Below are 14,164 nucleotides of genomic sequence, written 5' to 3'. Positions count from 1 at the left end.
TCCCCATCTAACAAAAGCGTAGAATCAAAGCAAACCCGATATACCACTACTCATTTCTTCATATACACCAAAACCACTCCTCAAGCACAATAATCCTGGAGAGAAAAGAAAAATACCTTTCTGTTTCTGCAGTCTTCTTTTTGACAGAGAATGCACATAAGAGAGGATGATGACAGCATCAGCTCTCTGCGGCCTCGGGGCATTTGCCGTCGGCTGTTTCGATTTGTGGTGGCTAAACTATGGATATTAGGAGACAAAGAGATGAATGAAGATAAGCCTGAGAGGAACAAACTGATCAAGAAGGGATCAATGTCTGACATCACTATTCATTTCAAGCAATTAGAAGACTCGGAGGATAACAATTCCCCTGCCTCGTCAAGTCCAGAATCAGAGAGAGAGACAATGATTACACTAGTTAATGGTAGTAACGGCCCAAAGAAGAGGTTACAGGAGAACGGGGAAAAGAGCATGCTGGGTGAGCCCAGCCCTAAGCAACAAATCACTCAGCCTGAAGCAGGGAAACCACCACAGCCTCATAGACGCCTGGGGCCCCTACTAAATGATATAAATAAGAAATCAGATGCTTTTATCGAAAGTACACTCGAGAAGATGAGGAAAGGCTTAGCCTAGAACTAAACACATGAGCCTCCTTCTTCTCTCGCTTTCTCTGTCGAATAGAAGAACCAACAGACACTGGGATGCAAGAATTATCTATATACTCAATTCTTTTACTTTGTTTAAATTTACCAGCTGCATTCTTGATAACAAAACGTATATGTACTCCCACTTGTATTTTGAACAATAATTCATCTCAGAACTTTAAGATTTACAAGAAATATTCCTTAAGGGGCTAGTTCATATATCATTCTAGAGCAATGTTCACATTCATTTGCCTTAAACCCACGTACCTAACACGATAAGCTGAATGAAGTACCATTCTAAGGAAGAAAAGACAAAGAATCTTCATGCTCTAATCCCATCATGATTCACGAGTAGTCCCTACTCTGTTCTTTCCAGCCATCCAAGCTGAAGTAAGAGGCAAAAAGTGAAAAAAATAATCTGAGCAAGCACATATAACTATATAAGCGCCCCTCAATAATTACCATTCGACATACCTTCCAGGCATACATAGCAAAGAAGGCAACCGTGTCAGCAGACCAGACAAGAGCAAATGATTTCCAAAAGAAGGGAATAGCAACATTGAGCAAGGGGACGATGAGAAAGAGGTAGTTAAGAGCCTCTTTCTCTTTACTTGGACAGTCTCGTGCCCGAAGAGAAGGAATAGCTGGAAAGAAAGTAAAGGATTAGGGGCAAAAATGCAGCCTTGGAATAAATAAAGTTAGAAGAAAGTAGAGAAGGAGACATACTGAACATCCAAATGGACCACATGCCCATCAACCTCCATAAATCAGGTTCGCTGGAGGGAAAGAGGAGGTTGAAAGAAAGGACACCTCCGAGGAACATCGATGCATAGCCTTGAACCTCAAAAACTTTGTAAAGAGTAGTTCCAGGGAGAGCAGGGTTTTTACTGGCGGTGGAAGCTCTAGGGGCAAAGGTTGCAGCAGTCTTGTTAACAACCTGCTTGAATTGAAAAGTCATAAGCTTGAGCAACTCTTTCAACAGGTTCAAGCACTAGAGACCAATCTAACATGGTGCATTTTCATTTTCATGTCTTCCTATGGTTTCAACAGAAAAATCGTAAATGATATAGAAAAAAGGCGGACCTTTTTCAAGTCTTTACCGAGAGCAGAGGATGAGGAAGGGAGAGGAGATTCCGGCGGGTCGTCCTTGGGTTCTAATCCGTCAGAGGTGGCGAAAATACGGAAGGTGGATCTTCTTCTATGGCGAAAGCCATAAGTGAGAGCTATGGAAGAGGAGACCCCATGGGTGCTGCAGAGAGACCAACTCATTCTCTCCTCCAATAATCGCGATAAGGAAGAAGAAACTTGTTGGCTTTATTGAACCGGTCCAATTCTCAACCGAACTCCGGTATTCCAAATTAAAAGCCAGCAATCAATAATTGAATCTCGAGCCCACGACGGTTTGATTGGTTTAGCCATTTCTCGGCGCTAAATATAATTTATTAAAATGATGATTATTGCGAGAAGAAAAGATCTTTCTTTGATTTTTGCTTGTGGATTTGGATTTCCAGTTTCCAATTCTCTCAAATTTGCAATCCACCTTCAAATTCACACACATCTTCAACAGCTACCTTTTCGGGAACTTGCTAGAATTCGTGAGAATTGGAAATTTTTATCCTCCGTTTTAGTCTCCGGCGGGCTGATTTCGTTGGCCTTTTGGAAGAAATTGAGGTCGGAGCTAGAGAGGGGATCTATTGAATTCGATGAGAATTGGGATATGGTGATCGTTAAGACAAAAGTTTCCAATGGCGAGTTTTTTGGTGGGCTTCTTGTTGCCTTCGCTTCTTCTGGCAGGTTGGTTTCTTTCTCTATCTTCTTGCTTGCAATAATAATAATAAAAAAATCCTTACTTTGCTAGTCCTCTTCAATCAACAGAGTCCTCCTCTTTGTCTCATGGGATATCTTGAGCTTCACTCATTTACTCCTTAACATTGTACCTACTCTATTAAGGTTCCTTTATTAAGTTTTACTAGTTTAAACGACCCTGGTGTTTTTATGTCAAAACATTGGTATCATATCTCTTGTTATTGCTATCTCCATTCTCTACCACACCGTAGCTTGTACTTTTTTCGCTTGAGCTTCTATTTTCCTAATATATTTTTCTCTTCTCTCACAGCTGCACTTATTAACTGGAGTGTCATATCCTTTCTTGATTTGATAGCTTTCCTCCTCGTTCACTATATTGCACCTGAAATTGGTAAGCCTGTTTTCCCTCTAATCAAAAGAAATACCCCAATGTTTCTGCTGTAGTACATGTTTCTTGGAATCTTTGATTTGGGGTTTAGGTGTGAAAGGATTCATCTAGTTTATGCCCAACATCTACATTAGCCTGGAGAAACAGAAAAAAAAAAAAGAGAGTCTATTATTCTCAGTTTTCGTCGCTTTTTTCAGTTACGGTTGATTAGCTGATGTTTACTTTCTCAAACTTACTTTGGTTCTTGCTTTATTTTGCCAGGATACCGTTTTCAGAGGAGGCATTGGCTATTATGGCCCATTTTCATCTTTTCCTTTGCAGTATTTCTTGCTCAAGTGGTCTACCTTGTCATTTGGGCTGCTCTAGGTCAAGACTGGGATACACCAGATACTGGCTGGATGAGAGTTATTGGCTTTATGATGTAAGAGTACTCTCATCATTTCATTCATCTTCCTGCCTTACAAATATTTACTTGTTAGTTGATACTCTCGTCTTTGCTTCTGCAGATTAAAGTCTTGGAGAAACCCCACCGTTATGTATTTCCTGGCTTTACAACTACTAACATCATTGGTTGCTTTAGCTGACATATACAGTAGTAGATTCGGCTTCGCTAGATGGCGGGACACATGGTGGTCTCACTTCTCAGGAATTTTCGAACACCTAGGTTTGTAATTAATGTACTAGGCCCATACGGCTTGTCCAAATACTTACTGTAACGTTTTCTCATCATGTGTTCATCTGGTCTTGGTTTGACGTTATCTCCTCCTTTATTACTCAGGAAGTCATCTTAGGGTTGCCTCCTGCTTGTTGTTACCAGCAGTTCAATTGGCAGTGGGAATCTGCAATCCATCATGGGTTTCTTTGCCATTTTTTATTGGAAGCTGTGCCGGTCTTGTGGACTGGTCCTTGACAAGCAATGTTTCAGGACTTTTCAGGTGGATAGATTATTGATTATTACGCAAAGTTAGCACTTCCAAACCCTGCTTCTCTGAAATCTAGTCGTTTTTTGTCTGGTTAAGGTGGTGGAGAGTTCTTTATATCTACGCAGGATTCAACATTGTCCTGCTTTACCTCTATCAACTACCAATAAACTTTTCCGATATGATTCGTTGGATAGCAAGCTTTATAGGTCTATTCAGAATCTCCCTGGAAACTGAAGGCCCTGATATTTGTTCTGGTCTTTTCCTTGTGTTGTTCTACATCATGGTATGTCTTTTGTTTTTCGAGGATTAGTATTACTTGGTCTCACTCAAGTGTAAAATGATAAACTATATTACTGAACCATATAATTGATGAACTGTTTCTCAAAACAACTGTCAATATGTGGTGACCGTGTTTGGGGAGTTGGTTATGAACACCAACAGCCAGTGTAGTTTTTCCTTCAAGTGAACTGACTTACCCGCCTTAATCTGTTAACGAGCTACCACTATGTTATACCTGTAACAGTCTTGACATGCCTGTCGTTCTGCTATTGCAGCTATCCTATGTAAGGTCAGACCTCGAGGATATGGACTTTATCATGTCCACGAGTGAAAATAACTTGGCAGAGCGGCTTCTTCCTCCAAAATATTCATTTTTTATTCGAGAATCAAGGTATTCTATATAGATTTTTGTTTAGTTTCTTCCTACTGGGAGCTGTTGTGGTTTTAACATAGTATATCAGTTTTTCAAGGGAAATTTTAGTTTTTCTGTTTAATTTTTTCTTACTTATGTTAATTAATTTATGGTTGAATATGCTCAAAGAATTGTGTTCAAGGGTCGGCACTACCAAACGTGGAAGCCTAAACACTGGACAGTTTTATGAACACAAAGTTGTGATTGGTTTCTCTGCTAATAGAAACTATGGGGTTGGGTAAAGATTAGTACTCCCTTACAGAGTACAACTAGTTCACACATTCTAATGGATGTTCTCTTGGCTGGGCTGTACAAGATTAGCATTGTAGATGGATAATAGTTACACTCAACTTAATGTGTTAATTTTTTCCAAATTTTCAGGGCCGGTGTCAGGCACACCAATGTTTTACTGAGGGGAGCTGTGTTTAAGACTTTCAGTATTAATTTCTTCACATATGGTTTTCCGGTATATATTTGTATCCCTGGTATTAAAGTGTATGTGTCAGCTAAAGCAACATAATGTGTCAGAAACTCACACTCTTTTTATTTGCGTTCATGATTGCCAGGTCTCTCTATTTGCTCTTTCGTTCTGGAGTTTTCACTTTGCGAGCTTGTGTGCTTTTGGCCTCCTTGCATATGTTGGTTACATTATTTATGCCTTCCCGTCATTGTTCCAGTTGCACAGATTAAATGGCCTTCTTCTCGTATTTATACTCTTATGGGCTGTCAGTACGTATATATTCAATGTGGCCTTTTCTTTTCTGAACACTAAGGTTGGAAAGGTAATATATTCTCGATGCGCAAAATCTTCAACTACTTTAAGAAAACTAAGATGTAAATTAACAACTAGTGTCTTAAATATACAGGACATGCAAATTTGGGAGATGGTGGGACTTTGGCATTATACTATACCTGGATTCTTTTTGCTTGCACAGTTTGGTTTGGGGATGTTGGTCGCGTTGGGTAATCTTGTAAACAATTCTGTTTTTCTGTACCTGTCTGAAGAGAGCTCCAGATCTTCCAATGAGAGATCTTACGTTGAAGGTAATTGCCTCATATTCGGTTCTGCAAAGCAAGTTATCTGATGTTTTCCAACTTCCAGGGTTGTCGGAACTGTAAAGTTGAGAAAATGGGTGTACTTGTTTATCGCGATCAACCTATCATCTTTTCTGACTGAAACCATCTAAAGACAATTAAAGAGTTATCACGCTATCCAAAATATATTTTAAAGAAATTTTTGATATAGAATATCATGGAAAATGTTATGTACTGTGTGATTTTGAAGGAGAAAATCTTAAAATTACTATTATATTGGCAAGCTTAGTTTATTCCGGGCTTAGTTTTAGGTTGCGATTTCAATCTTCTGCTATTTATTCAATTTTTTCTTAACGACTGAAATTACCATCAATAACAGCTGATGAAGAAACAAAGGTGTTGGTCGTCGCGACCATTGCTTGGGGATTGCGGAAATGCTCACGGGCTATTATGCTTGCACTGATTTTTCTCATTGCTATGAAACCTGGGTTTTTCCATGCCGTATATGGTATGATTATCCCCCTCCCATTTGCTTTTATAACAAGGATTCATGTATCTGGGTGTTTGTGAAAAACATTGTTCATGATACTGTATCTTAATGGACTTCTTTCAGTGATATTCTTCCTTATGTATCTGTTGAGCCACAACATCAACAGAAAGATACGCAAGTCCTTGATTCTACTATGTGAAGTTCATTTTGCACTTCTCTACATTCTTGAGATTGACCTGGTGTCGAACTCCTTAAAGCAGGAAGGCTCTGCGAGCAGAGAAGTTCTATTTCAGTTAGGTACGCCTCTCTTTCTGTATTTTTCAAGTTATAGGATAAATTCACGGATTTCCCTTTGAAAGTTAGCTGCAAGGTGATCTTGGATTTGCGGGAAAAAAGGATTAGGGAAGAGTTCTCACTGACAACTCTCTGTATGAATCTTTGCAGGTCTCCTTAGGTCTGAAAGCTCTTGGGACTTCTTGGAGATAGCCTTGCTAGCTTGCTTCTGTGCTATCCATAATCATGGTTTTGAGGTGCTATTTTCCTTTTCAGCAATTGTACGCCATACACCAAGCCCTCCAATTGGATTTAGCATATTGAAAGCTGGTCTCAACAAATCAGTCCTCTTGTCTGTCTATTCGTCTCCATCTTCAAGTTATAGCCAGGATAATACCACTTACGGTACAACACTTCCTTCTTGTCTTTGAAGTGAACATTTGAATGAGTGACATATATCCGTCTTAGATTTTTACTTCAACTCCAAATCCTTGCTTCCATTGTCAGCTATTTTTTCTGGCATTTTGCGTGCATGCCAATTAGTTTCCTTTAATGCAGTTGCCACACCATTAATCAAACATATCAGTTTTATTTCCTGGTCCTCATATTCTTTTATGCTTACGAATCACCATTATTTCTTTACAGAGAGACATATTGCTTCATTTCTGAGTGCAATTGGGCAAAAGTTTCTGTCTATGTACCGATCGTGTGGAACATACATTGCTTTCATCACTATTCTCATAAGTGTATACCTGGTCAAACCCAATTATGTATCATTTGGATATATTTTCCTTCTCTTGCTCTGGATTACTGGAAGACAACTGTTTGAAGAAACTAAGAGACGCTTGTGGTTCCCTTTGAAAGCATATGCAGTTTTGGTGTTTATGTTTATCTACTGCTTAAGTAGCTTTGTCAGCTTGCAGCTTTGGTTATCTGGATTTATTGATCTCTACTTTTATTTGGGTTACAACTCTAAAGCCCCATTGCTGGATAATGTCTGGGAATCTCTTGCTGTGTTGATCGTGATGCAACTTTACAGCTATGAAAGGAGGCAGAGTGGACACTACATTCCAGGTCAATCTAGTTTGCTTCATCCTGGGGTTTTTGGATTTTTTGAGAGATTTTTGGCATGGCATGGTCAGAAGATCTTGTTCGCGGCATTGTTTTATGCATCATTGTCTCCGATTAGTGTGTTTGGATTTGTATATCTCCTTGGCCTTGTCATCTGCACAACCTTCCCAAAGTCTTCTTCAATACCATCCAAATCATTCTTGATTTATACTGGATTTCTGGTGTCTGCGGAGTATCTTTTCCAATTGTGGGGGATGCAAGCTCAGATGTTCCCTGGGCAAAAATATGCTGAGTTGTCTTTCTACTTGGGGCTTCGAGTATATGAACCTGGATTTTGGGGTATAGAATCAGGTCTACGAGGAAAAGTGCTGGTTGTTGCAGCCTGTACTCTGCAGTACAATGTATTTCGTTGGCTAGAAAGAACATCTGGTTTAACTGTTATCAAAGGAAAATATGAAGAGCCGTGTCCACTTTTTGTCTCTGCAGAAGACACTACTGCAAGTGTTTCCAGTTCTAATGGTGAAAATCCATCTTCGACTGATCATGCTTCTATATCAATGAAACAAGGCGAGGCAACGAGTAACTCATGGCCTTTCTTCTCTCCCCGTGGTAACCAGGGAGCTGGTTTTTTGCACCCCAAGACTGGAGGCTCTGAAAGTGGCAGTAGTAGGAAATTTTCATTTGGTCACTTCTGGGGAAGTATCAAAGAGAGTCACAGGTGGAACAGGAGGAGAATTCTTGCATTGAAGAAGGAGAGGTTCGAAACACAGAAGAATCTGTTGAAAATTTACTTGAAGTTTTGGATAGAGAATATGTTTAATCTCTATGGCCTTGAGATAAACATGATTGCGCTGCTTCTTGCGAGTTTTGCTTTGCTGAATGCCATCTCCATGGTATATATTGCACTGCTTGCTGCATGTGTCCTCTTGAGAAGACGTGTAATTCAGAAACTATGGCCTGTTGTTGTTTTTCTGTTTGCATCAATTCTCGCAATTGAGTATGTTGCCACATGGAATAGTTTTTTGCCTTCAGATCAGGCTCCAAGTGAAACTAGTGTGCATTGCCATGACTGCTGGAGTATCGCAGCTCTCTACTTTAAATTTTGCCGGGAGTGTTGGCTTGGTATGACCGTTCAAACTTTTTGAAGCACTTTTCTTTGTGCAATAATTCTTTATTTTACAGATCCAAGAATTAGGTACTATTTGGAGAAGCTTTTTCTATTTATTTTTGCAGGAGTGAGAGTGGACGACCCCCGGACTCTTATTAGCTATTTTGTGGTATTCATGCTTGCCTGTTTCAAACTTCGGGCTGATCACATATCCAGTTTCTCTGAGTCATCGACATATCATCAGATGAAGTCTCAAAGAAAGAATTCATTTGTCTGGAGAGATCTCTCCTTCGAGACAAAAAGCATGTGGACTGTGCTTGATTACCTGAGGCTATATTGTTATGTCCATCTGCTGGATGTTGTGCTTATTCTGATTCTAATCACAGGAACTCTTGAGTATGACATTCTACACCTGGGTTATCTTGCATTCGCTCTTGTTTTTGCCCGAATGAGACTTGAAATACTGAAGAAGAAAAACAAAATATTCAGGTTCTTGCGGGTGTACAATTTTGTTCTCATCATCTTTTCTCTCGCATATCAGTCTCCATTTGTTGGAAACTTCAATGATGGAAAATGTGAAACGGTTGATTATATATACGAGGTGATTGGATTTTACAAGTATGACTATGGGTTTCGAATCACTGCAAGATCTGCTCTCGTTGAGATCATCATATTTATGCTAGTATCTCTTCAGTCCTACATGTTTTCCTCCCAGGAGTTTGATTATGTGTCGCGGTATCTTGAAGCAGAGCAAATCGGTGCTATTGTGCGGGAGCAAGAGAAGAAAGCAGCACGGAAGACCGAGCAACTGCAACAAATTCGTGAGGCTGAGGAAAAAAAAAGGCAGCGAAATTTGCAGGTGGAAAAGATGAAATCTGAAATGCTGAACCTACGTGTACAGCTTCACAGAATGAATTCTGATTCTAATTTTGGAGTTGCTTCTCCGCGCACTGAAGGTCTAAGAAGGAGGAAGAGTCCGTATCTAATTCCAGATAGTGGTGCAGCCAGTCCTGAGATTGACGGAGTGGTCCACAGGAAAGAAGAGCAGCCTATTGACGAGGATTCACAGTATCCTTTTGAAGCGCATGAGTTTCCAGTGAGTACCACTCCAGAAGCACTAGATTCTCCAGAGTATTCATTTGGAGCATCTCCTTGTGAGATAACTGAAGTTCAACAGGATCTTGATGTGATGTCTATGGAACGTGAAAGAAAGCAAAAGTCTGAGGGAAAGGAGAATCCATTAATTTCTGCGGTGCAACTCATCGGTGATGGTGTTTCCCAGGTACAGTTTATTGGAAATCAGGCAGTAAATAACCTTGTGAATTTCTTAAACATCTCGCCGGAAAATTCAGATACAAATGAGCAGTCTTCTGTTGATGATGAGGTGTATGATGAAATGGAAAGTCAGAAAAGAAAACACACACCTTTCGAACGGTCAACATCTCTACAATCTGACAGGAGTAGTGATGGCACTAGTTTTCAGATAGGAAGGATCTTTCGTCATATATGGTCTAGGATGCAGTCCAATAACGATATTGTTTGCTATTGCTGCTTCATTATTGCGTTTCTCTGGAATTTCAGTCTTCTTTCCATGGTCTATCTAGCAGCACTGTTCCTATACGCCCTCTGCGTTCACACTGGCCCTACTCACATCTTCTGGGTCATCATGCTAATGTACACAGAAATTTATATCCTGCTCCAGTATTTATACCAGATTATAATCCAGCACTGTGGGTTAAGCATTGATGCACCTCTTCTTCATGAATTGGGATTTCCAACGCAAAGAATCAAATCATCATTTGTTGTCAGCTCGTTGCCTCTGTTCCTTATTTACATATTTACTCTCATACAGAGTTCTATAACAGTGAAAGATGGTGATTGGGTTCCTTCTGCTGATTTTACTTCGCGCCGGAATGCCCGTGGTAGCCAGAAGGATCTTACAAGAATTAGATTGAGCCAGAGAATCTTGGATGTGTTTAAGAAGCTAAGAGATAGTGCGAAATTGGTGATCAGAAGCATCTACCGATACTGGATATCTCTGACACGTGGAGCAGAATCCCCTCCGTACTTTGTTCAGGTGACAATGGATGTTCACATGTGGCCTGAAGATGGAATTCAGCCTGAAAGAGTTGAATGTAGAATGAATCAGTTGCTTAGGCTTGTCCATAATGAGAGATGCGAGAAGGGAAACCCTGATCTCTGCCCTTACTCTAGCAGGGTTCACGTACAAAGTATAGAGAGAAGTACAGAAACCCCAAACGAGGCCTTAGTTGTTCTCGAGGTTGAGTATGCTTCTCCCACAAATGGCTGTTCTTCAGCAGAATGGTACAAATCACTTACTCCAGCCTCGGATGTGGCGAAAGAAATTCGTAAAGCTCAACATAGTGGACTTGGTGAAGGAACTGGATTTCCTTACCCCATTCTCTCTGTAATTGGCGGAGGAAAGAGAGATACAGACCTCTACGCCTACATTTTTGGTGCTGACTTGATAGTCTTCTTTCTGGTTGCCATTTTCTACCAATCAGTCATTAAAAATAAAAGCGAGTTTATTGATGTATATCAGCTAGAAGACCAGTTTCCATTCGACTTTGTCATTATTCTTATGGTAATCCATTTCTATAAGTCTAGTTTATCTGTTCACACCCGTTTTGTATCAGTGCCCTAACCCGATGAAATGCTTTTATGGCAGGTTATCTTCTTCCTAATTGTTGTTGATCGCGTCATCTATCTTTGCTCATTTGCGACTGGAAAAGTGGTATACTATCTCTTCAGTCTTATTCTCTTCACATATGCAGTGACAGAGTATGCTTGGAGCATATATCCTACCCAGCAACACGCTGCTGGCTTGGCTCTCAGAATCATATTTCTTGCCAAAGCAATGTCACTAGCTCTCCAGGCCATACAAATCCGCTATGGACTACCTCATAAAAGCACCTTGTATCGGCAGTTTTTGACAAGTGAAGTATCACGGATCAATTACTATGGTTACAGACTTTACCGTGCTCTTCCTTTCCTGTATGAACTGAGATGTGTGCTTGACTGGTCTTGCACAGCTACATCACTGACAATGTATGACTGGCTCAAGGTATGTCGTCTGATCCCATGCATTTACTTTCTGGAACCCTTGCTATGATCATGGATCATTCATGTTAGTTTGAACATACTGCCAAGGGCTTAAGTTTTGTTCGTTTGCAGTTGGAAGATGTAAATGCGAGTTTGTACCTTGTCAAATGCGATACAGTTTTAAATCGAGCAACACATAAACATGGGGAGAAACAAACGAAAATGACTAAATGCTGCAATGGGATATGTCTGTTCTTCATCTTGTTATGTGTTATCTGGGCTCCTATGCTGGTAATAATTTTCTTACAACACAACTTTTATAATGCTTTTGTAAAGTTTTTCATTTGGAATCTGAATTATCAATACGTTCTTGGGATGAATAGTACTCATGATGCTTGTATTTATAGGAGAAAGAAAAATTATGTGCTAGCTTAATCCAACAATTCTCTGTGATGTCTTACAGTTTGAGTATTTGGTGAGTCATTTGTTTGTTGGCAATGGCTGCTTTATCCTTGCAGATGTATAGCAGTGGTAACCCGACAAACATTGCCAATCCGATAAAAGATGCGAGCGTTCAGATTGATTTAAAAACAGTTGGTGGAAAGCTTACTTTGTACCAAACGACCCTATGCGAGAGAATCTCAGGGGATAACATTGATCTCGGGCTAGATCTCGGGTCTCAAAGCTTTTTGCCAACATACAACAAAAATGACATCCAGCTGATATGCTGTCAAGCTGATGCAAGTGTTTTATGGCTTGTCCCTGACACAGTTGTGACCAGATTTATTCAATCCCTTGACTGGGACACAGATATGGACATCACCTTTACTTGGGTTCTTAACAGAGACCGCCCTAAAGGCAAGGAGACTGTGAAATATGAAAGAAGTGTCGACCCTCTGGACCTTCCAAAACGCTCTGATATCCAAATGGTTCTCAATGGGTCGATGGATGGATTTAGAGTGCATAATTTGTACCCAAAGTTCTTCCGTGTTACTGGTTCTGGTGATGTCAGGTCTTTCGAGGATCAGGTAAATCTTGTCTGCACAAGCTAAGAGTTATTTTCCAGACAATGTTTCCTGTTTTGGCTTATACTTCCAATATTGTAATGTTGTTGCTACAGACGGATGAAGTGAGTGCAGACATACTCATTAACCATGCAAATTTCAAGTGGTGGTGGTCATTCCATAATCTTAAAGCGTCTGAAAATATCAGCGCTTGCGAGGGGATGGATGGACCAGTTGCTATCATAATGTCTGAGGAAACACCGCCACGTAAGTTAGCTCTTCTAATTCAAGTGTTATTTCATAACTCATGTTCTATTATTGATACCGAAAATAATATGCAGAGGGCTTTCTGGGTGACACCCTCAGCAAGTTCAGTATATGGGGACTCTATATCACATTTGTACTAGCGGTGGGGCGTTTCATCAGGCTTCAATGCTCTGACCTGCGTATGAGAATACCTTACGAGAACCTGCCTTCGTGTGACAGGTAACATTTGTAAACATTGTCCAAGAGTTTTGCTGTTCCATGATACTCTCAACCTCTAAGAGATTATGACCACTCACTGTTGAATGTAGATTAATAGCCATATGCGAGGACTTGTACGCGGCTAGAGCAGAGGGTGAGCTTGGAGTAGAAGAAGTTCTATACTGGACGCTTGTGAAGATCTATAGATCCCCGCACATGCTGCTCGAGTATACAAAGCTAGACTATGATGCTTAGGTCCAAAACCAGTCTCTCACACTAAAGAAACACTTTGTCATATTTGTACATACTGAGCGGAATATTCTGAGGGATTTGTTTTGTTTTCAATCAGCTTGTAGTTGATTATTGTAGTTGCGACATAATGAAAAGAGGAGAAATGAGAGATGGGTTCAAAGAAGCATTCCACATTCAGAAGTCCAATCTCCTAAAAGACTAAACCAGCCAAAATGAAAAGAGGAGACAGAGCCACACATCCGAGACGATGGGCCGAAACACACATAGTATAATTGAATGTGGGCCGTGGCCCAATATTAAATAATCATCCCTTGATTATTGATTATCTATGACCTCATAAACGATAATAATTACTAATTAGTACTCTACGAATGAGAAATATAATAAAATAGTCGTTTTCTAGTGTGTTTGTTAAGTTGTTATAGATCAATATACAAGTATCATTCATTGGAAGACAACAACATGTATATATCTGAGTGGGAATGTGGCAGAAAAAGGATTTGGATAAAATAAGTACACGAAGAAAAAAGACAGAGTATGTAATGCCGTTTTGGTAGGATGGAAACAGCATGCAGTTGTTTTGGCAACTGTATTGTAGTATTAGTATTATTAGAAAATCCAGCTAAGAGATTATATTAGACTTTACCCATATCTAAATAAGTCATCCTTCCTTACCTTTTTCATATACAAAACAATTAACACTTGACCTAACTTGCAACGCTCTCTCTCGATTCCATCCTTTTTTGTTCTTTTCTTTTTGACACTTTTTTTTTTCTTTCTTTCTTTTCTTAAATAGATTATTATTCAATCTTTCCTCCTCCATATAATAATAAAAGTGATTGTGACTGATATCAAATTCCTTATTTAAATACCACAATCACACAGATACAACATATTACTAATTTTAAATTACAGAGCAGTTGGTCCACATATGCTTGAAATTGATAGTCTAAT

General features: G+C 39.8%; 3 protein-coding genes across 7 annotated transcripts; 2 read left to right on the top strand and 1 right to left on the bottom strand.

Annotated features, from left to right (window-relative positions):
• The first annotated feature begins 5 nt into the window (after window positions 1–5).
• Window positions 6–857, top strand: AT2G48075 (uncharacterized protein). The gene has a single exon (NM_001036482.2). It carries the CDS (start codon window positions 151–153, stop codon window positions 628–630), a length of 480 nt encoding a protein of 159 aa, NP_001031559.1. The 5' UTR covers window positions 6–150; the 3' UTR covers window positions 631–857.
• On the bottom strand, window positions 308–2,058 carry RPH1 (resistance to phytophthora 1). Of its 3 annotated transcripts, NM_180153.2 has the most exons (5): window positions 1,725–1,929; window positions 1,368–1,578; window positions 1,116–1,285; window positions 909–1,026; window positions 308–552 (listed from the first exon to the last, which is right to left on the bottom strand). In NM_180153.2, the coding sequence occupies exons 1-4, from the start codon at window positions 1,908–1,910 to the stop codon at window positions 1,000–1,002; spliced, it is 594 nt and encodes a 197-aa protein (NP_850484.1). In that variant the 5' UTR covers window positions 1,911–1,929; the 3' UTR covers window positions 308–552; window positions 909–999. The 3 variants fall into 3 exon arrangements, with proteins under 3 accessions (NP_850484.1, NP_566122.1, NP_001189776.1); NM_130374.4 differs by lacking the exon at window positions 308–552 and having other exon boundaries at window positions 731–1,026; window positions 1,725–2,058; NM_001202847.1 differs by lacking the exon at window positions 308–552 and having other exon boundaries at window positions 871–1,026; window positions 1,104–1,285; window positions 1,725–1,956.
• AT2G48060 (piezo-type mechanosensitive ion channel component) lies at window positions 2,050–13,665 on the top strand. 3 transcript variants are annotated; one of them, NM_001337290.1, is made up of 21 exons: window positions 2,050–2,435; window positions 2,758–2,838; window positions 3,097–3,256; window positions 3,342–3,499; window positions 3,614–3,770; window positions 3,855–4,041; window positions 4,313–4,428; window positions 4,831–4,915; window positions 5,016–5,231; window positions 5,316–5,493; window positions 5,864–5,992; window positions 6,098–6,271; window positions 6,419–6,652; window positions 6,893–8,440; window positions 8,552–11,031; window positions 11,116–11,511; window positions 11,622–11,780; window positions 12,008–12,517; window positions 12,610–12,760; window positions 12,835–12,979; window positions 13,069–13,665. In NM_001337290.1, the coding sequence occupies exons 1-21, from the start codon at window positions 2,387–2,389 to the stop codon at window positions 13,211–13,213; spliced, it is 7,458 nt and encodes a 2,485-aa protein (NP_001323909.1). In that variant the 5' UTR covers window positions 2,050–2,386; the 3' UTR covers window positions 13,214–13,665. The 3 variants fall into 3 exon arrangements, with proteins under 3 accessions (NP_001323909.1, NP_182327.6, NP_001323908.1); NM_130373.6 differs by having other exon boundaries at window positions 2,156–2,435; window positions 5,385–5,493; window positions 13,069–13,577; NM_001337291.1 differs by having other exon boundaries at window positions 2,156–2,591; window positions 5,385–5,493; window positions 13,069–13,577.
• The last annotated feature ends 499 nt before the right edge of the window (window positions 13,666–14,164 follow it).

This window comes from Arabidopsis thaliana, chromosome 2, assembly GCF_000001735.4.
Source record: "Arabidopsis thaliana chromosome 2, partial sequence".
Lineage (NCBI taxonomy): Eukaryota > Viridiplantae > Streptophyta > Magnoliopsida > Brassicales > Brassicaceae > Arabidopsis > Arabidopsis thaliana.
Note: the sequence above shows the minus strand (reverse complement) of the source record. Positions and strands in the feature narration are given on the sequence as shown.